Source organism: Meleagris gallopavo, chromosome 7, assembly GCF_905368555.1.
Source record: "Meleagris gallopavo chromosome 7, MGAL_WU_HG_1.1, whole genome shotgun sequence".
Lineage (NCBI taxonomy): Eukaryota > Metazoa > Chordata > Aves > Galliformes > Phasianidae > Meleagris > Meleagris gallopavo.
The window spans coordinates 20,683,747-20,707,753 of NC_139410.1; the positions used below are offsets into that span (position 1 = coordinate 20,683,747).

Consider the following 24,007-nt stretch of genomic DNA (forward strand, 5'->3'; position numbering starts at 1 on the left):
CTGTATGACTCTGAAGAGACTTCAATAAAGTTAAAAATGAAGTGAAACTTACATGACAGATCAAGTCTTTTGTTACCAGCCAGTTGGATGAACTTACTCATATGACTTCTTAACAGTTTGCTGATAAAAATTACACTAAAAATGTTCAAAGAATGCTAAACACACAAAACCCAGAAAAGGCTGTTCACTTATGCAGAAGTGTTTTAAATTGAAGTTAAGTCCTTCAAGCCTACGTAGATAATGGTGAATGGAAACATGTAGCATGCCAGCCTGGCAAGCCTTGAACAACTGCAGCAACAGCAGAAGCCTCTATCATTTGACAACAGCAACAGCACTTGTTTTACTGTGGACCAAGCAACAGAGAAGTCAGAGAGAGCCTCACATCTTGACAGATGTGCACATTCGCAGATTTTCAGACAGCAGGGAAGTGTAGAGCCTTAAGACTTCTAGATCTAAGCATTTTCTAATGTAACCAAACCCCTGAGCCCAGTAGCTCAGCAGACACGCCCATTCCTCTTCCATTCCCTTCTCACTCACCTAATTCTGCTCCTACCTGCAAAATATGCCTGTGTACCAATATTCTGCACTTTCCTCCTTGCAGCCATCACTGCGTACTCTTCTGATGCTAAGCTGCAAGTAGATGCCACTCCTGTGACCCACTCACCAGCAGATCTGCTACCTTACTGATGCACTTGACTGATTCTAACTCCATCACCTGCTTGCCTTCTCATCACTTCTCCTTTATTTAAAAACACCATTTCCCCCCCAATTTTTCCTCTACTTTTCTCCTGTAAAAACCTCCAATTTCCTGTGCCTAGCTGTTTCCTCCTCTTTGTATTTAAACATTTTCTCCCTCATTTCCTCTGTACCAGCCTGCTTTCACATCTCATCTTTGCCCATGAAACCCTTTCCTCCATTATGCTTCTATTCTCTCCCTTTGCTACAATCTCTCTTCTCCCTCTAAATCTAGCTGGGTTATTTCCTTGTTTCCATTCCGTCAGAGAAGCACCAAGGTCACTGCACACAAAAATGTTTGCCTCCACTACCTAGAGAGCTGGATAATGAATTTAAAATTAAGTTTCTAATACATATATGCAAACGAGATTTTTCCAGAAGGATTTTCAAAAGTAACATCAATACATTAAACATACATTAACTCATTCCCCACTGTTACCACATTCAAAGCCATGATTTGAAAGAGATGAGCTACAGCAAGCCATGAAAGTATCAAAGAAGGAGAGAGAGGAAAAATGAAAAACAAAAATATATATATATATATTCCCCCCCCCCCATTTTGCAGCTATTTGAACTTCATAAGGAAAGACAGCTTCTAGTTTACTCATAGTACCCATGTGTCTAACCTAAAAATGAGCTAGACACATTGTGGCCATAACATCCCAAACATGATGAATTATTTTACAGATTCTTAGGAGGCAATTATCTATAGCTTTGCCTTCACATCCCTTTCCATTTTTTGTCCATGTTTCTTATGCCTTTAGGAGTTTTATAGCATATTCATACTTGGATATTACCAATTCTTTCTAGCATACAATAATTTCATTTTATGCTGATTCAAACAAAAGACTAAAAATCATGCATATGTATACAAAAAAGCAATTATCTGAGCACAGATTCTTACAGAATCTGATCAGAAATCTCATACTATCATTGGCTTCTGTCCCCGTAAACTGTCTTCAATACTATTTATATGATTAAACTGCTACAATCTGCCCAATTTGGAACATAATGACCAATTCTAAAAAGATTTAAAATCCAGATAAAAGAAAAACATGTTCTTAAAAGTTTCATAAAAAACAGGTGACAGAACAAAAACAAGCAATCTCTTGAGCATCATAACTAGAGTTCATATCTTTCATGGACATAGAAATCATAATATGAGTTTTAAAGCTCCTTAGTTTATGGTGTCTATCAGACATGAAACTTAAAGCACAGCAATAAAGTCCATAGAAAATTATTACTATGACTCAAATATTTTTTTTTTTTCATAAAGATCATATCCACCTGAATTTCAATCTATTTGAAGAGTATAATTTCATAGGTTGGATCCAATTTCTACCCGTTACTAAAACTTACATATTCAAACACATCCTACATTTTTACCTGATGAACTAATAGTCTACTAAATAAACATAAATCATACCCAGCTGAGAGAATTCTGCTTTTGGACTAAATTTCTATTTTAAGAAGAATTTACTCATTAAGTGAAAATCATGCTTATCACCTTTTAGCTTTTCAGAACTATGCCTCAGAATTATTACATCAGATTATCCTTATTTAACATGAGAATTGAGAAATAGCAGCAAAAAAAAAAAAACACAAAAAGGTAGATCTTACTTGTCCTTCTTGTAAATCTTACTTGTAATCTTACAGTCATTCAATCATATATGTTCAAGTGGATTTTAAGACTAGAGTAAAAATTTCAACAACCCTCTGAACTCATGTAAAAGATTCAAGGATAGATATGACTGAAATCCAAACTCAGGCATGGATCCCAAGTGTGACAATTTTCCACATTTCAGTTCTTAGACAAATATATATATTTAGTTCTACAGCCACATAAAAGCCACCTCCATTGATTTTTTCCAGAGTCAAAAAAAAGAAGTGCGCACTTTACTGTAGACTTGGTTACAGAATTTCAGTACACAGTATGAAGTTTGGAGAGTTACAACACAATATATTCACAGTCTGTTATATTCGCAGCAGAGAGCTAGAGTATGTATTCACCTACAGCCCACTCAAGATTCAATGTTATTAATGTAACCTTACAATCTGTATCAATTTCCACACCAGATTTTCCTTGCCTAGGCTGTCTTAAAGATTAAATCAAAGGAAATAAGCATGTCAAAAAACAAAACAGAAGTGACAAATGTAAGGATTTTTTTTTTACTTAGTACCTTTGGGAATTTTGGTCCATTTGGAGATGCATTTCCACTTCTTCATAATCCTGATTTTTTGCTAGTACGTTCATTTTCTAATCAGTTACTATTAACAATTTACTTTCTAAACTATGGACAGAGATTTATTTTCAAAGCAATTTCATTAAAATTCAAACCTAAAAATATTCCTCCTGGTTCCAAGATGTCTGTTTTCCTTCTTGTCTGGAAATGAAGTGGTTTTCTCCTGAAATTTTCATTTCATATGAGCGAGTAATTGAGATCCAGCAGTTTGATAAATACTTCCTTCAAATTAGCCACTATTTTCCAGTCATGACAGCAAGCTGCTACAGGATAGATTTGAACATTAATTGCTTTCTTAATACTTGCAATTTTCAACTGCATTACTGTACGTTCAATATCACAAAATCATAGAATCATTTGCATTGGAAGGGGACCTTTAAAGGTGATCAAGTCTGGGCAATTTATTCCAGTGTTTCACTACTCTTATCTTAAAAAGGCTTTTTATTATAACCAGTCTAAACCTCTGCAGAAAGCCAGACTTGTGATTCAGTGTGTTTCTTTTTCAGGGCATAAACTATACATCATTCATTCTCTACAAAATTGTACACCTGGGCCATATCCAAAAATTGTTACATCTATTATATTAGTAATACTGGCTTTTAATTTTAAATGGTATCTGTTTCTTCTAGCTTGAAAATGCAGAAAAAAAAATAGTTTACCCCCTCTATACCAACAAAACAAAGTTATTTCATATTCCTTAGTGACTAATTCCATGGATGGGGCACCTTAAATTAGATCTTTGATGGAGCAGGCTATGGTAGCAGTGCACATTTTCATGCACTAATTAATGTGCAGGAACACTTTTGCTGATTAGAATTGTTAATCAAGAATTGAAAAAAATGAAGAATGGCAAACAGATAGGAGTCTCCAATCTCCTGTAAGAGGAGAAAAACATCTACAAAATGACTTACTCTTCCAAACAAATGATATAGGAATAGAGCACATTTACATAAAGTACATCAAGCTTTAGTCAAATCTTATCCACAGTTCCCTTTGATATGTTGCTATTTTGATCAAGCAAGAACAAAATGTCTCCAATACTTTTAAAAGTTTGCTCAAGATTTTTTTTTTTTTTTAAGGCTAATTTGTGCATGCAATTTTGATCAATCAAAAAGAGGAAGATACAGATTAATTACCTCAGTCAATCCAAGTCCTTGTTCCAGCAGCCCTTGTAAAATGAATTTAGGACTGCTTAGTGATGTCACTCCCAATAAATACAATAATGACAGAGACAATCTCTGTATCACTTTCATTTGAATTTATCAATCTGGAGCTACAAAGCTGCACAATAAATTATACAAATACTTCCAATGGCATTTTTCATACAGAGGGACAAATTATTATAAAGATAGTACAGCAACAAACCCAGTGTTTATCATTTTCATAACATGTTTCTAATCAAATCAGTCTAATCAAATCAAGTCCCAGATCAAGCATCAGTATCAAAATAGTACTTTAGAATATCTAGAATTATGTATGCTAAGTGTTCAATTCTATGTTCTATACAGAGTTGAATATTTCCTTACCTGTACTGGTAACACTGCTTGTCATGCACAGTAAAACATTATTTATTATTATTATTTAATATTGGCACCTCATTGTCATTCTGAACATCACCACCTCTTCTCTCATCGCCATATTAGACATCATTTCATTTCTATCACTGTACTCTGACATTCTGGAAGCATTCGAGGCCAGGCTGGATTGGCCTTTGAGCAACCTGGTCTAGATGGAGGTTTTCCTGCCTACAGCAGGGGGTTGGAACTAGATAATCTTAAAGGTCCCTTCCAAACCATTCTATGATTCTATGATTCTGTTGCGTATGATATGCTATTACTAAAGTCATAATACCTCCAAATTTCTTAGCAAGTTTTAACATAACCCTATTTTTGTCTCATTCAATAACAAGGATATTTAATAGGAGTAATTCCTTTTATACCTTGTTTCTTTCCTTCATACTGTTTCATCTTCAAGCATGACCTCTTCAATTAGTGCCCTTCCCATTAATATAATTTTTGCAATAAAATTGATTTTAAGTAATAAATTCATTCCTATATCATATCAAAAGGTTAACTAAAAAAAAACAGTTCAACTGTTTCTCTTGTCACAAAAATCAATTATCTGATTAAATAGCATCTTAAGTTAGCCTGATGATACACCACCGAACTTCAACCGATCTTCCATTTAGCTCTAAGTCTACCATTACTCTTTCTGTCAGATATTATTCTAAGTCTTGCATATCTCTGAAAGCTAAATAACAGGCCCACATTTGTTTAGACCACTTTTCTTCTTTCTTGAAGAGTGTTGCTATAGGATTTAGGTTTGTGTGCTTTCAGCTTTCTTTGAGATAAAATATTGCACCCTCTTATTTGCACAGGTAAAGCACCTTGATTCTTATTACCATCTTGGATATCATCGTTTCACTGCCATATCCTACTTTTCTAATAGCTAATTACCCCTATGTCAAACTTCATCCAAAATTTTTGGATACAAACTAGAAAAGACCATTCACCTGGACCAGTTATTTCTGCATGGCAGTCCTAGCTCAATCTTGTTTGTAAGAAAGACATTTTTACTATTTAAGTATTTAAGTTCATAGTCTGTCTATTGGTTTTCCAGCTTTCAGTACTTCCTAAACTCCAAAATACAGTTTTCCTGACTGCTTTTTTCTCACATTCTTCAACAATCTTATTTCTGTTTACCAAATTTTGATTCCTTATTTATCAAATGACAATAGGAAGGGCTGTACAGAGAGATCGATCAATTTAAATCCCTTTTTTCTCTTTTATTCCTTTCCATCTATCTTTATTAGCTAATTATCCTAATGAAAGTGGTTACAATTTGTCAGAAACATCTCTACGGTGATTTGCAGAAGAAATTTTTAAGTTGAACCAAAACAGTGGGTTTTTTCCTGTTAAAAATAACATACATCACTGACACTGTTTTTTTTTTTTTCCACAATATAAGCTGATACTTCTTAGAAGAGGTCCTATGTATCACTATTCAGTATGAGAATACTGCAGATTACTACTTTGATTAGATTTTCTCTCTCTGAATACTAATAAGATTACTTAGGAGCACCACTACACTCATTCTGCAGTACAATTCCCATATGAGGGTTTTGTACATGTAAAGTTCTATACTTAGATTCCGCCTGCTCCTCTTACAGATGTATAAAGGAAGAGAAGGTCACAGAAAATTCTGCAGCCCTCTGGGAAAGTAGGAATTTGCAGTAAGACTAAAGGGAAAATTAAGAGCTTAGGCACATCATTTTCCACTAAATCCTTTTGAAAATTTAAATTCTATTTTTGTCCTAAGGACACCAAAGATGCAGTCCACTGATTTTTGGGTAGCTTTGAAGAATGTTCTCACCAAACATTGATAGAGAAAGATGCAATTAAGTTTCTAAGAAGAAAAATGAAACTAAGCATGTGTGATTTAGTGCCTGAGGAAGGAAGCATGCAAAACCAAAAATTTCTTCTCTAATAATAATTTTTTTCAGCAGAAATGCAATCTAAACAGTTCTTTTCGCATTAATTTAGCAGAAAAAGAAATCCAACATTAAATCTCAACAGTAATTGTTCAGTGATACCTAGAACATATTTTATTGCTCCAAAATTTATCTTATTCCTTGCTTTAATCTTTTATCAGTTTCTTGAGGATTCAAAAATAATACATTGTTCAAAAATCTATTAAAATGAAGACCTAAAGTATGAATAAAACTAGGAATCCATAATTCATGTATACAGTATGCTTACTTTGATATTTTTTTTCCCTTGATATTTATTTTGACCTATATTTCATAAATCCAGATGAAAACATTTGGCTCTAAAAAAAAACAACAAATGCTGCAGTAATACTAGCAGTCTAAAGATTAAAATTATGGTTTTATTTAAGCTCTACATCCAAAATCTGTTCCTGAGCTTGCCACAGCTTTGAAATTATTCCTCAGTATACCAACTGCAGTAGATAATTTAAAAAAAAAAACAAAAAAGAAAAAACTTACCTTGCTGTCTCCCTCCACTCAGCATCCTCTCCTTCACGCCAACAAATTTCATCAAGCTCAGTAAAGAGATCATGAGGAATGTGTTCTTCATCATCATCTGTTCCAAGAATAAACTGCACCCTTTGTGATGGAGTATCTGGAAGAAACACAAAAATATCAGAATACTATTTTTTCCCCAGAGAAAGAAAATACCTAGAATTTCACAATAATATGCAGACTTTTTCTCTGACACCACTTGCTGCCACATTCAAAACATCATTATAAGAATATTTATACATAAACATTTTCAGATTGAGACCTCTATTTACTGCAAGGGCTAGTCTGCTAATTAAATAAAATCATCTAAAGAAAGAACAAGATGTAGAGAAGAATAAACTATTGGAAGTTGGAACAGTATCTCATAGTAAAAGAGGCAGCTTATTTAGAGCTGACTAAAGTGATTTACTCCATTGTCACAAAAAAACACTTTGCCACATTGTAAATCTGCATCTATAGATCTAGCTGTTCACAAGTCTGGTGAACTATATCTGCATTCTTTGTTTTACCTAGCAGGAGAAAGAAACCAAAGTCAGCCTCTCTAATAACTGGGAACTTCTGCCATTGCTTAACCCTTTGAAAACTGCTATATAGTTAGGTTGTTTCATATAAACATGCTTTTGTCTTCCCCAACTTCCCCATTTCATTCTTCCTGTCTCTCATTTACATTTCTGTTATCCTCTATATTGCTTCACAATCCTTCATTTCAGAACACTCCATGTATTTCAAGGACATACTATTCTTCCTTCATGTCACTCAGAAAATTTCTAGAACTGACAGAGTACTTTAATGAACTTGTTTATTCAGCTCAAACGTTGTAAGTCAAGAATAATAATTTTAAAGCCTACTTATTAATTCACAAAGAAACCCAGGAAATACAGGAGAGTAGGTAAACAAAGAGATGGCTCAAGAGCTACTAAAAGCTTTAGGGAACAGAGTGGCAGGAGGAACAGCTAAGGGGGCAGAAATTACTTTTGGCAAAAAACAGCAGAAGTAACTTTCACTTCACCCTTTCCATTGTTGCTCTTTTCTCTTCTTTTTTTCTTTAACAATGTTTCAAGCTTGCTTTTATTCTAGACTCTTTTAATCTCTATTTACTTATTTATTAAATTATGACCCTCATATCCACACACTGGTACATTCTTACAGAACAAAAAAATAAATACAAACAGCAGGGTGTGATCTGAGACTAGAAAGTGCATTCTGGTCAAGAACTGTGCAATTAACACTTCTCCAGAAGGAAAAAAATTTAGTGAGATACCAGCTTAGAAAGGACAAGCACATATGACTACTAACAGATCATGGAAAACAACCTACTTTGGGAGAGAGCTGGACTGAGTGAGAATATGAGAATAAGCACTGCCAAGAACATCCTGTACTCCTGGTAAAATCAGCACCAAGAACTGATTCAGTGATTACTGTTAAGTAATAAATTAGTATAGTACCGCAGAGCTGCAGTTTTATAGGATTACAGAAACCATAGAACTGTTTGAGTTGGAAGGGACCTTTTAAGATCATCTTGCTCCAATCCCCCTGCTACAGGCAGGGACACCTCCTGTCATAAGGTGGCTAGCACCTTATGACAATATTTCAATATTCATTACTTTAATTATTTTAATATTATTTCAATACTCATGCAAATGCATGTCTTCAATATGTGAAGCAAAACAGGATTTCTGAAGTTAGGTAAGTGACAACAACAAAACAACTTATAGCCATAAAGGACAAAAAATGCACTAAGTTCTCTTTTTCTTTGTTAATACAACAGTGAAACTAGCTGCTAGATTCTGGATACCATTTTTGCTACTTGCATTTCCTTCTGAAAATATATATATTTATATATGTATGTATACACACACACAGTTTTATTTGTAAAACAGTAATTTTATTTCAAGGACAAAACCCTAACAAAATTATTGCTATTAAATAATAGCAACAAAGTAAAAAAAATTAGATCTGTTGGTTCTGCTTATAAAACTGAGTTAACAGGATTACACATGCAAGCAATGCCAGATAGATTTGGCTTTTATTCATAGGAGAAATAAATATCAAATGTCATTAATGTGTTATATAGAAAATGAGTAATGTGTGTTCCAAAAGCACTATGAAAGAATACCTCAATTGCTGACTGTCAAACTGTGATAACTTAATCCTCACTGTAAAAGCACAATATTTACAAAATAGGATACTCAATTTTTCAAGTAAGGAAAACAGAAACTAGTTTGAACACGTCCATGTCTATTTCCACTTTAAGTAGTAAAGCCAGCTTGAAAAAAAAAAAAAAAATCTTCATTTTATTAGCTCTATTTCTATAAAGTGATGAAAATAATCTAGATTGAGCTAAAAAAAAAAAAAGAGATTAATTTAATTATTATTTCGATTACTGCAGTTTTATAACAAAGCACAGAGAAGCAACATGAGCTTTAAGTTGCACAATAAGCAGCTGATGATTACTCTGAGTAAATGGTTCATCTCGCTAGCTCAGAAAATCCTCCAGGACCAGCTGGGACTGGGCAGAAAGCAGTCTGCTGCATGACAGGAGCAGGACTACTGTCAATACCACACTTGGCTGAGCCATCTGAGTCAGAAAAAGCTGAAGCAGTTTTCTATTTGCTGTGGCTACAGAAGCTCGTGGGAGCCTACTGCCAAACCCAGCATTATACTTGGGCTAATGCTCACAACATCCATGCAGCACTCGCACAGACCCACACTGCCTCTGAGGCCTTAAATACATTGCCCATATGAAAACTTAAGGATTGCAGTTTTAAAAATCTGTACCTTCACCATCAAAAGCATAGATATTAACATCTGGCAGATATACTGTTGTAAAAAGCACAAAGTCAAATTGGGATCCAGTACTGCAGAAAGGAAGTGATCCCACAGAAACACAAAGATTCCACATAAATACGAGAAGAAACTTCACAGTGAGAGTAACAGAACACGGAACACTCCGCTGCCCAGAGAGGCTGTGAAGTCTCCTCTGGAGACATTCAGAACCTGCCTAGATGCGTCCCTGTGTGACTTAATCTAGGTGTTTCTGCTCCAGCGGGGGGATTGAACTAGATGATCTTTTGAGTCCCTTCCTGACAATCCTGACATTCTGTAATACCAGACATTTACCTGTTCAGTGTGGTCATTACCTTCAGACGGAAGTCATTAATGCCCCCAAATTAGAAGAAAGGTATGTGCGCAGACATACCAAAAACAGCAGTGCTAAAAACCGGAGCAGGACATCACTTAATTCCCAGGTGACAGTAGCAAACACTGCATTCTGGGACCATATTTGAAAGTAGGCTAGGGGGAACAATGGCCTACACCACCATCCTACCTTGTAAAACACACGTAGGAAAGAATCATGGCCAGGTCAGATGGGTCCTGGGCAGTCTGATCTGGTGCGTGGCAACCCTGTCCATTGTAGGTGGTTGGAACTGAATGATCATTAAGGTCCCTTCCAACCCAAGCCATTCATTGATTTTATGATTCTTAGCTACTTCTTGTACGCTCAGCTCAGAAAAGAACACACTCCACTGCACCACTCAGAGTGAAATGCAGCTGCTCCTCAGTGTGTGCCACAGTTTCTCCCAAGACAAAGTGCCATTAGCCAGAATTGCACATAATCTGCCCAAGCTGTACCACAAGCAGAATTATGGTCTTGGGTTTGTATCAATTATACTCCACATTTTGTCCTCCTCTTTGATGAAATGTAAGAACAATACAAAAAAAATATTTTTGGTAATATTTGTGCTGTAGCCTCAGAACAGGGTTCTGCATTTCTAATCCTGCTAGGAACCTGAATTTAAGGTCAGTATTAGTAGGCTAATACTTTCTAAATTAGAAAGCATTTTAAACATTAAAATATAATTTACATTAAATAATTTTGCATAAGATAACAAGTATCATAGAAAACACTTAATTCCTATCTCATGCTCTAGTATATTAATACTAAATAAACTGTTTCTGATTGTTCACTGCATAGGACATACTGTAAGCAGGGTGTGAACCGGCTTAACATACTGACATCAATAAAAATTTTCTTCATATGAAAAGGAAGTGGTTTGAACAATTCAAAAGATCACAGAAAAGATCACTTTACACAAACATTCATTGTCCTCCTGCTTGTGCTCACCAAGAAAGTGGTGAGTGTGAGTTCTCCCTCTACCTCCATCCTGTGCAAATAAGACTTTGCCCTTCAGCTCAGCAATTAGCAAATGAAGTGGTAATTATTTTTTAAATTAAAAATATGATTTTTAAAAAATTACATGACTAAAGTACACACAATTAGTAAACAGACATACAGTACATTTTTGAAAATCTCTTCAAAGATCTTAGAAACTGTTAGGATGGGATAAAATATAACCTTGCTCCTGTTTTCAGTAAACTCCATGTTTTCCTCACTTTGTTTTCATTACCCCAGGGCTATGATACATAACCTCATCTTTTGCATCTCACAACATGGACAATCCCCAAGCTTCTATTTCACTTTTTTTATCCAACTCTTAAAACCACAGTTACATTACATTATTTTAATCCAGATTTACAGCAATCTGTTCCACAGCTGTCTAGAAATTCAGGCTTCCAAGTTCAGCAGACAAAGCACAGTTAAAAGGAGTACAATTCACCTAACAGCTGTACTGTTTATTAATAAATTAATTTTCCCCATTAACACCCCTTTGAGGTTTGAGATGAGCTACTGAATATAATCAGGTGAGTTCTTTGATTATACTTTTCCACAAGCACCTCTACTGAGAGAAATCCCACTTTACAATTCAAGTTTTTGCTGGTCTTACCTTCAGAGCACCTTTCCTGAAACCTGCGAACACTCCTCTGCTCATCTCACTTCGAGGACTGCTTGCCATAACTACTATAATGACTTACAAGCTTAAATCTCTTTAAAACTAGAGAATTATTAAAGCTAGTTTTCAAGATAGCAAAGCAAAACTGGCACCAGTCCCACCAGTGTCTGCTCTTTTAGAGGACACCACAGGAGGCTGTAATCAAACCCCCCAGACCCTTACAGCTGCATTCACTTTACCCTCATCAAACCTGTCCTTAACGACATACTACAGAGGGCTGATGTCTTCTTATTCTATCCCATTTTCAAATAGAAAACACTGAAAATTGCCAGTAAAATCAATCTGCATAGCAAGCAAAAACCTGCCAGCCAAGGGGAACCTACACTGCCTTTTCAGTACCACCACAATCAGCAGTGTTGACACAGCGTTATCCCCATTTAGCTTGTGGCCCTGCAGCCTGATGGGGCTGGCCCCCATTACCCTCCCAACAAACAGCACCAAAGAGCTGCTCTAGACTAGAGACAGCTTTTTTACCAGATTAGTTTTAACTTGAATCAATTCCCTAATTTAATTCACTGAACAGCCACTATACTTGCACCACAAAGAAAATGGTGGAGGAGGGGAGCTTAACACCAGCATGAAACTGGAACCTTAATTACAACAGCTGTGTTTCAGCTGTAACAATAGCCCAGTTCAGCAGAGCAAACAGCATTACTGTACTTTAACTAGAGTGGATAATTTCACTGGATTTCTCTTTTCCTTCTATAAATTATGGGGTGAGATAGTCAAAATCAAGATCTTGTAGTTGCTTAGCTTACAATTCTTATACCAAACAAACCTTTCCACAAGCAAGCCACGTAATCTGAAAATTATACAAAGACACATCCTTATAGCAAATGGAAACAACTTGGACAAACTCATACCATCAAGAGGGAACAGACAGGCAGCGAGACACAGATGTAGAGAAAACAAAGGAAAAAAAACCATTTCCATAAGTATTCTGCACCCACAAGTGACAGGGCTCACTCCTTTTTACTCCACTAACTACATAATCTACATTTTATTTGTCTACAAACTCTGAAACTGCACAGTGAGAACATTTGGGTTATTTTTGAAAAGTGGCAGTAGGAGATAAATATTTTTTTTCCAGAAAAGCTTATGAGCTGCCATCCAAATGTTCTAAAAAAATATATTAAAATCTATGATCTTCAGAAACAGTCCCTCAGAAAGTAGCTGATACAGCTTTCTCAGCCATGATTGAAAGGGATTACCTGAAATCTTCCAACTGTGGGCATTACACTGAACACAGGTGTTCCAGAGCCACGTTGATACAAGGAATTTAAAGCTTTGTTTCCCACTAATTAAAAACTAGGTGGGCACCTGTTCAGTATGAGAGGTGGCCTGTGCAGCCCCATGGCATCATGTGCATGCAACCTCTAATAAACTTCATAGATGAAGTTACAAATTATGCAGCTATAAGTTATGACGCACCACACAGAAAAAATGCTTATCTCACACTTGGTAAACTGCAGTCTGGAGCACTTCATGTCTGAATATTTCAGGCCTTTACTTCTTCCAGCATCTGTATTATTCAGTTCTCACCTTTGGGTTTTATTATGCCTCCCTTTAATACTTTGCAACTTCAAAACACTGCTAATTTATTCTCTTGTATCATAAAAGTCATCCTGTATTTTTCTGACTTACTTTGAAGCACTATTTTCTATAAGCTAGTCTCACAGTGCTTTTTTTCCTATTTCTTTCTTCTTGCACCTGCTTGTTGAAATGCCTTTTCTTTACCATCCTCCCCCCAAATTCCCAAAAATGCAGCCTTCTACTATTCAGTGCACGTGTTAAAAGGGGACTATGATGAGAGGGAGTAAAGCATTTCTGTATGTTCAATTAAGTCAGAATGATTAATAAATAGAGGGATTATTTCAGATCTGTTCTCTTAGGTAGCACTGGCCCTCATGCCAATTTATGCATTGACAGAATAAAGTGCATTTGTCTTCTTTGCAACTACCTTGAGCCCCTGGGTACTGTTATAACCTTGTGGCCATGGGCAATAAGAGATAAGAAGCATTAATGAGGTTTAGTGGATGCGGATTTAATAAGGGAAGTATCCTTCACTCCCTCTCAGAAAATAAATTACACCAAAAAAAAAAATTCTTTTTTCTCTATCTAGGTTTTAGCACAAGCTGCTAAATTTTTCCTGTAAGGAAAATCCTCAGCAAAAACAAGAGTGTAGATGCAGACTACCATTAATCCCTGAATAATTTTGTCTCCCTGTACTTTGCTCTGACTGTACTTAACCCCTAAAATGCCGCATAATTTTAAGCGTTGTGAAGGCAAATCTGTTTTGATTTGATCAATGTGGTGTCACATTTATGCCTGGATAGACAGATGCCAAAGCTTAGTAAAAGTTTGGTTCCATGGTTCTGGATAGCTGAGGGGAAGAATTCTCAAATTTTATTTCTTAGATATTGTTTTAAGGTCAGAAACTGGATATTTCCAGATTTTTACCAGTGTTTAATACCTCTGCTGTTGGCTCTCTTAGAAAGATTATTGTAATCACTTAAGCATATCTTCAGCATTCTGGCTCTGGAGAAGATCAAGATGTTTCTGGCCTATATCTTGTCTATCCTGGTCATTACGAAAGTAATAATTTTAAGTGCCATGACCTACACACCCTCACATGGCAGTCCTAATTAAATAATAAGTGAAAACTTGACTTACAAATGTGCAGTCTTACACTTATTTCAAACAAGTACACCTGCAGACAAGCTCACTAACTTATGTGCTTCAAAACCTTTTATATATATATATGTATGTATGTATGCATGCATGTATGTATGTATAAATTATTGCCATTCCACTCTTGGAGCTCCCCAGAAAACAGGTTAATTTTCAGTTTAAAAAGAACTGTATTTAAGAAGCATATTATTATTTGCACGCTGTCAAAGACTATTAGACTGAGCCATCTCAGTTTATTTTTGCTTTTGACATTAGGAAGGACACGGGCCTAGGACTCCAGAAGTTAAAAGAACAGAGTTAAGTTTTCTGCCAAAATGCATCACATATTGGCAATTAAATAAAACCAGATGACTCAATAGAAGACACCGCTTCATACTTTAAGACATCTCACTTCTTGGCTAATGTAACTTTCCATTGTTTCTTTTTAATCTGACATTATAGGTATATATGCATATTCTTTCTGAAAGCCATTTTAGTAGTTTATGAACTCTCGCTGTTTTCCAAGAAACTGATTTTTATACAGTGTAGAGTCTTCATGCATTTGAAATGCATTCCAGATGGAAACAATTCAGCCAATCTTTTCTCAGTTTTCAAAGCATTTCATATTTACTACATTTGAAAAAAATCTTTACTTTCTGATTCATTTTCAATATGTGAAATATTTGAGCATTTCAAGGTGTTTACTGTACACTTAACTACCAGCATTTACAACCTATTTGCTTCAAAGCAAGTTGATTAAATAATACAAACTTCAGCTTTTAATAACGTCTTATAATTACTATTCTATAAACTGAAATTACATTGGTACATTTCCCTAATGATTTTAGAACTTTCTCTTGTACACTGACAACGGGTTTCTTATACATGCTTCCATTAAATTTCAGCCCTTATTATAGCCTTGGACATTTCAGCACATGCACTTTTTATTTGTGAAGAGCAAAGAATATTCTTATTTGTCTTGAGACAGAGCTTACCTCATCTACTCATTACCACTTTTTTTTTTGTTCTATGTAATGTACTTTTTTATTTAAAAATCTGGAAGTTTTAGGTTTACAATATCAGTTGTAAGATTTGTTCATTGAAAGATACTCTTTCCTCTTTGCCTTCAAGCGCACAGTAGACTTGTCTCAGAATAGCACCTTACAGAACTAAGGAAAAAGGCACAATCTAGATGATATTTTATCTTAAAACTACAGATTCAGTGACATCAGCAGTATTACAAAACTAATTGTAAAGAACAGTGTTTTGTTATGTTTTAGGGGCAAACATTCCAGAGCTTTCATGGAGCTCTACTAGTGAAATAAAGCACTTACCCTCTCTAGGTGGTCATCGCACTCTACCTTTCTATAAACACTCATGAACAGACTCGTACAGTTGTAGGGATTAGTGAGGTTTCTTGTGAACTGACCACCCCCGGCTACTGCCGTTCATTAGAGGAACAAATCTTGTCTTTTCAGCAGAGACCAGAGAGGCTCTGGTAGGGTTTCCAAAATCCTGCTTCCAGGCCTGTCACAACCACAACAAGGGAACAATTCTTGCATAGTTGTACTGATGTTTATTGCAAAAAAACCTATGCAGAAGTAAAATCTAACTTACCAAAAGGAGGAGATTCTCTCCCGTCTTCTAATCCTGAATCTCGTTCTCTGTCTCTTTTTCTGTGTTTATGCCCACGGTGCCTATGGCGCCTGTGACTTTTTCTTCCACCCAGTGGCACATGAACACCAATGAACAGTGTTCGATGACCTATAAATAGAAAAAGAGTTAGCCTTTAAAAAGAGGCTGTGGCAAAATAAGAATATTAATAACTATACTATCATTAATTATTAATAATTATAATAATTTCTATAATTGCAATGGTATAAATCACTATAATATTAATTACTGTAATACTATTAATTACAATAAAGATGGTGTAGAGCCACAGATATACAACTTCCTGATACAGGACAAAATCCCAGTTTAGAAGTCCACATGATACAGTGCCAGATTTAGAAAAAAAAACTGCATCTCTATATATGAACTTTGATTAAAGGAAGACAGGTGTTCTGTAAAATATCTTCCAAAACAGTAATATCAAGACACACAGATCTCTTAGCATTGAACATTTGGTAAAGTCGCTGCTTGCCTTGTGTGTGAAGGAACTTTACAAAACTCATTTCTATTTATGAGCCAAACCTTGACAGAATTCTTGGGGGAAATTTACTGAAGAGAGAAGAAAAAAAAGACTGCGGGAAAAAAAAAAAAAAGACAATAAAACACTATAGAAGCTAGTCTGCAAAATCTCTATGCAAGTTTATGTGCTCACATTATACATACATAGTTGTTAGCCTAGGGTGTTCTTTTTTCTTTCTTTTTTTCTTTTTCTTTTTCTATTTTTTTAATAAATGAGAAAGTACATCTTGCCATGCCTGCCATCATCTTTGTGTTTTCAGCCTGAGGAATTTATGTTCCTGATCAAGTCCGAGGGATTTAGCTCCCTCAGCTATGTAGGCTAGCAAATTCTGAGCACAGTTAAACATTCAGAAGGAGAGCAGGGGGGAAACATGCAGAAAGTATCACAAAACAGTACAAAAGGAAAGTGAATCATGACTCACTACAGGCTGGTCTCCTACATTTACTCAGCAGAAAGACACGGTCCAGATTACTCATCTCAAATAACATCTATTTTCTCCTTGAAATGAGCATAACATAGCTAGTGAATAATTGCTGCTTTGCTGTAATCATTCAGCACTGTCAATCATCTGAAAAAGGCCAAGAACATTAAGCTAAGGTAGCACATGATCTCTAATCTCATGGAGCCTTCAGTGGGGGTAAAAACACAGCAAGGCAACTATCTGTGATAATACACCAAAGAAATTCAAGGCTAACAGAAATTCTCAGCAGAGACAAAACTAGAAAAGCTGCAGAGCAGGCTCTGGACACTACCTCAGTTTATTTCTTTAACTATGTGTGTAGAGGACACTACTAGAAAGCAGAACCATCAATTCTGAGAAAACCATTCTTTTAGTCACGACATTTTCCTGAAGCTAAGGCCATAAGGAGAAATTATTTATTTTACCTATCTCATTCCCCTTGCTTACTATGTGTAGCCTAAGAAATTATTTAAAGAAAACTACTGCCTTCAGTGTATTCCAAATGTATTGCAATCAGTGATGCATGAAACAAAGAAAAATGTATTCCATAAAAATAATTCATTAGAAAGATACTGAAGGGCAGCAATAATGTAGTACTTAACACTTTCCTGTTCACTTTCTTTGGTAGAAAAAAACAACTTCAAAATAACATTTTGAAAGGATTTTAATCATTTCCACAGGTGCAAATGGATCGCTTTTTTTAATTTAGTAATTTAATAACTTCTTGATGATTTTTGAAGAAGTGGATATTCTTATCCTAGTTTGTGCTACTTCAGTACTCAGGTGTACTTATGTCAGAAGTGCAGATTCAGGTTCATACTTCATCTAATTTCCAGGGCTGAAACCAGGACTTGAATCTAGACTGTTTTCTATTCAATAAACTGGGAAATATATCTTAAAATGCTAAGTGTCTGGACAGCAAGACAATTTTCTCAATGCAGACTGAATTAGTTCATGTTAAAGAGAAAGCTGAAGCCAGAAACTAATATGAATTACCAGTAAAAAGCAAAATTGATCTTTTCTGTGCAAATGTAGAGGCCAAGGAATAATTTCAACATACAAGGAAATCCTTGTCCTTGTAATGAAGTACACTCAAATAAGAAGGAAAAAAAAAAAAAAAGAAATTCACAGGGAAAATAGTTTTCTTTAGAGAAATGGTGGAGCAAAAGTGAAGAATCTGAGTAAATAGTTTGCTTTAATAAAAGAGCAAGTATAGAAGGGAAATAAGAAGAAAAAGAAGATGATCTGGGAACAAAGCAAAAATTAATGAATTCTAAACTGCTACAAAATGACAGTAAACAATAAAAGCTGAGGGGAAGGAAAAAGAAACTAAATGCAATCAATAAGATGATCTTACATCAAATAACCTTTTTGATGATACAGCTGATAAAATTTACAACCAGAACATAAGTTACCTTTTCCTGTACAAGTAGGCAAAGATATTACTAAATAATTATTTCCGGTGAGATCTACATGTTTCCTAAACCCAGAATGCCAACCACAATGCTATCTCGCAGGCTCCAGTATAGAGCAGGACAATTCCTCTGATAAATTTCTTGTTGCCTTAACTCTGGAGATGTGCACCCATACCTGTTCCAGTGAAGTTTTTCAATACCTTTTTTTTTTTTTTTTTTCCGTGAAGAATTATACTACTTGAACATGAAAGTAATTTGAAGATGAGCATAATTAAGAACTATGCTTAACATAAAATTTGTAACAGAAATACAAAGTGAACTTCTATACCAACATTCTAAAGGAAGGACTTTTTCCAAAGCACATTTTATGCAACATTTTACATTTTAAGAGAAACTTTAAAAGATTTGCTTTTATTCCCTCACCATATGCAAATTCCAACAATAAGCTGGACTCTGTCATTTTAATGTTGGGTACAAAAGCAGCTACTTTATGCAGTTTTATGAATACAAGTTGTGAATAATGCCTGAACATCACAAAATTCCATTAGAAAATTCCAACTAACAGCAAGGGAATCACATTTTTTCAAAGTGGATGGGGCCCTGGGTAAACTGACCTACTAGGTGGCATCCCTGCCCACAGCAAGGATGTTGGAATTAGATGGACTTTAAGATCCCTTCCAATCCAAGCCATTCTGTGCAATGCTAGGTAAAGAAGTTTTTTTGTAGTTAGGTTTGTTACAGACACTGTTATATCTTCAACATCTTTATTATTCCTATTTATCCTTATTTAGTTGGCTTTGGTGTACTGATCTCAGCTGGAACAGAATTGATTTTCTTCATAGTGGCTGGTACGATGCTATACTTTGGCTCTGGGAAAAAAGTGATGCTGATAATACACAGATGCTTTAGTTGTTGCTGAGCAGCAATGAACACAGACAAAATGTCTTCAGCTTCTCACGGAAGCCTGACAGCAAGAGGACTGAGGATGCACAAATTGCTGGGACAGGACAGAACCAGGACAGCTAAACTGACTAAGGGGGATCTTCCATATCATATGACATCATGTGAAACTACAGAGCTGGGAGAGTTGGCCAGGGAGGCAGCTGCTGCTTGGCAGCTGACTGGGCATCAGTCAGCAAGTGGTGAGCAAATGCATTGTGCATCACTTGTTTTGTAAACATATACTTGTATCTATGTATCTTTATATATATATATATATATATATATGCACACATGAACACTATATGTATACATATATACAAAGCATATATATATATATATATTAAATACACACACACACATATATATTAAGGTTAGCATATACTACCATTATTTTTCCTTTCCTTTTTCTGTCTTAGTAAATAGATTTTTGTTTTCTTTTGGTTTTGTTTGTTTGTTTTTGTTTTTTCTGGTTTTTTTGAGTTCTCTCATCCATCCTGCTTGAGGAGGCAGGGTGGAGTGAGCAAAGGGCTCAGCAAAGTTTGCTGAGTTGTCTGCAGGTTAAGCCACAATTGCTTTGGTTTTCCTTTCCCATTTTCTTATGAACTGTCCTGCAATGATAAAAGCCTAAGAAAAGAAAACCATTTCTTTATTCTGTACTTCTGTGCATGCGTGCACAGATACCTACCCATAGTCAGGTCCAGGGAAATACACATGGATGAAATGCACTCAAGTACACACATGCAGATTTGTGGTTTGGGAGAGAGTTAAGAGGTTAGCCTATTGTATTTTCTAGAATAAAAAGCAGCTATAATAGACGAAAAAGGATTTATCCTACTAATACTTATTTTAAAATAAATAAATTTTATACAAAGACAAATTTATTCCTCTCCATGGTTATATCTCAAATTTAAAAAATCAAAATTAATTTAGACATCAGTGAGCCACAAGATTTATCTGCGTTCCTAAGCCTTTTCAGCTAACCTTACATTAACATCAATCAAATTTTATCATGGAAAGAATGTTTTTTTTCCTGCAAAAACACAAGGTAAACTAAAATGTTAATTTATTTCTTATGTGCTAATAGGAAAACTAAACCTAAGTATAAATGTTTTAAGCATTAGGACTTAGATGGAAGCCATTTTTTAAAAATGAACTTCTGAGAAATTAGTTTAATATGCAAAGTTTATTCACAATCTGAATGCTTATTAAAGAAATACAGTGGACTAAATTGACCTATTCTGCAATGTCACCTTAATGCAATGCCATAAATCCACTATATATATAAATCCACTGTAGATATAAATTAATTCAAAGAAAAAAATGATTGTTCTTAATCAATTTGTACATACCTAAGGAATAAAATCTAGAATATAATTTTAAATCTGTGCATTGATAGGAAACGAGGCTTTGGCTCCATGAAGTTTACCTTCAAAGCATTAAAACACTCCTTAAGCAAAATATCTAAAGTATTAAAGAAATAATAAGCCTTATTATAATGTGTTCTTTTCAGTTTTACAGGATTATATTAATAAATCCAACTTATAGAAGATTTTAAAATTATAATTAAGTTCAGAGAGCATATAAGATACATAAAATCAAGATTTCTCTAAATTTTTGAACAAAAGGGGTATTATTTTGCTGTAAATATCTGCCCTTTCTCCCTCTTATTGCCCTAGAAAAGACAGAAATGAAACATGTATTATTAATATAAATATGTCTTGCAGAGACATTTCTCAAAATAAAATCTAAGTAGAAGAGTTATTTAGGATTGCTGTATTCCACAGAAGAAATTTTCCCTTACACATAAATTTTATTTTAAGATCCAGTAGCAAATTAACTATTTAAAAAGGCAACTTCAGGAAAGCAAACATTCTCTGCAAAGCCTTTGAAAATGACAGACCTAAAAATGGTTTTCAAAACCTGGATTTCAAAATACTGAATTTTTAAAACCGAAGGTTGTTTAAGCTCCTAACTTATTCATGATCTAAATAGAAAGGAAATATGGCATTCAATGGCATAACATGTGAAACAGTAGGAATGAGAAATACCATTACAATTACCTGAATGGATGTGACTTTGCAAGAGGCAATGGAGATGGAGAGAAAGGAATTTAGTCCCTTAGTTTAGATAAATCAGTATCTTTTTAACAGGATGCTGAATGCGCAAACATTTTTGCCCGAGTGCCTCCCGCATTCCTTCCAAATAATTTCACTCAGAAACCACACACCTATTTGGCAGACAGAACACACATATAAGGTATATTCACCTCCCTTCTTCCCCATCAGGAGAGGCTACATGTGTCTCCATGTTACACCAAGCATTTGGGACTCAAATGTGTATCTTTCAGTGAACAGCCAAGTTGGTGTCTGTTGCATGCAAAGGAGATGCCCTGCCATGGATCAGGACATTCATGAGCTCCAAATACTGATGGGACACCTGCCTCTGTTTCTCTACCCTATCAGCTATTCAAACCAGACTTGGGCTCCCGCCAAGACCCAGCTCACAGGCTCATGGGCACAATGGACAGGGGCAGATGGCTCTTGACACATTTCCAGAAAGAGAGCAAAAGCAGGCTTTTGTGACCTACTAAGAAAATGCACTGCAATGTCAAGATGCCTTGAGAGAGAATATTTTGCCGGTGGTTTCGCTCAAAATGACTCCTGACCTCAGCAAGAGAATGGGGTTTCTCTCTCCTCCAGAAAACACTCACTGCCTTCAAGCATCTTACATGTTTTCTCAGTTAGAGCAGAGCCAAATGCACTCAAAAATGAACAATGAGGTAGAGACAGAAAAGCAGTGGTCCACGTAGAGTTTAAAAAAAAAAAAAAGTATTTTTCCTTACAGGAGAACAAGCGATTATGGTGAATTGTGTAGGAGTTGAGAAAAGTGAGTCATTATTCATTATTGTAGTGCAGCAAGGAAGCAGAGCTAAAGAAAAAGCAGAAAAGAGAAAAGCTGTGCTTCCTAAACCAACAGTTTACATAGCTGTTTGTGGATAAGGTTTGTTCAAGGAACATTTTTTTATCTTTCTGCGCTGCTATGATTTGGAAGAATCAACAAAAAGCCTCTACAGGTTTTTTTAGATCACACACAAAACTAATGTTCTGGGTAAAAATACAACAGAACCATATTCTGGTTCAAGGAAGCATTAAGGATATATTGAATATGAAACATAAGAGCATCGCACTGAAGTCATTACAGGACATTTTTAAAGAGCACTGATTGATCACTGCCTTCCCAACAAATCTATCCTTTTAAGAGAACATTTTTCCAGGCTTCAGCTGGATTGAAAAAATCTTTTTAACTGCACTTATATCCATCCCCCATTACTCTATGTTGTTCCAGAGGAGTTCAGGGACATCGAATACACGCTCCTATGATAAGATCAGGTCTCAGACATTCCAGACAATTAAAAAAAAAAAAAGAAGAAGAAGTAAAAAAAACTCAGCAGAAAACACATAATAGAGTCCCTCAGACACACATGCACTTTCCACTGATGTTTGTTGGAGGAAAGATGTTGACCTATATTTCTTCATTATTAACAAGCAAAAAAAAAAAAAAAAAAAAAGAGCAAACAGTACTAGCATAACTGTATGTTAAGAGCTAAATATTTTAAATGACTTTATCTTGCAATGCTCCACTTTTTCATGCATGCTATGCAGCTTTCACTAATAATGGTGAGAAGCTGGATGAAAATGAAAGATTCTATTAACAGGATGGGAACATTTCATTGAAATGATTTGTGTGTCATCTTGTAGCCATCATGACCCCACAATATTATGAAAAACAGGTTTAGAACAGGATAAATTTACCCTTTCTCTTATTACTTATCTTCCATAAACATATACAGCTTTTATTACAAAATTAGTTTGGTAAATTCCATTTACCAAAATTTTAACGTGTGACATATTTAGAAATATTCACTCCCAAAAATATTGAACAGGTTTCTTTTTGGTGAAGTTAAAAGTAATGTCAAATTTCAAAACTTAAAGCTAAAGCTTAAGATCAACAAAAGACTGTGGCTTTCAGACACTATGAGATAATTTGTTTGCTTTCAATATTTCATTATTCTTCATGTGAATTTTCAAAGTAATTTTGCTAAAATGTCCGGTGGCATTATTCACAAATTTGCAAGGTGAATCCACTTTTCCATGAACATGGAGTCATTTGGAAAGGGAAATGAGAGTCGTCCAAAGGGACCAAACTGGGCAATTGCCAAGGCAAGAGTTTAAGCACAGCTCAAGATTAAAAAAAATAAAAAAAATAAAAAAAAATTGTGATTTCAAGGAATATTTAGGAATATTTAGAGACACAGGTAAAAGCAGACCAAAATAGATTCAAGAGATGCCTTGAAAATGACAAAGGGAAGAAGCTAGACATGTAATACCTGCTAGGCAATAAAATGAAAGAATTCTGTTCTTGTAAAGCCAAAATGGCTCTTTTTAAGAGACCT

General features: G+C 35.2%; 1 protein-coding gene across 1 annotated transcript in view; it reads right to left on the reverse strand.

Annotated features, from left to right (window-relative positions):
* The window catches only part of SLC4A10 (solute carrier family 4 member 10), a 120,124-nt gene that overhangs the window by 65,786 nt on the left and 30,331 nt on the right, over positions 1-24,007 (reverse strand). The window contains exons 3-4 of the mRNA XM_085227694.1: positions 16,161-16,307; positions 6,985-7,120 (exon numbers count right to left, since the gene is read on the reverse strand). Coding sequence (XP_085083820.1) covers positions 6,985-7,120; positions 16,161-16,307 — 283 coding nt within the window. The remainder of the gene's footprint in view (positions 1-6,984; positions 7,121-16,160; positions 16,308-24,007) is intronic.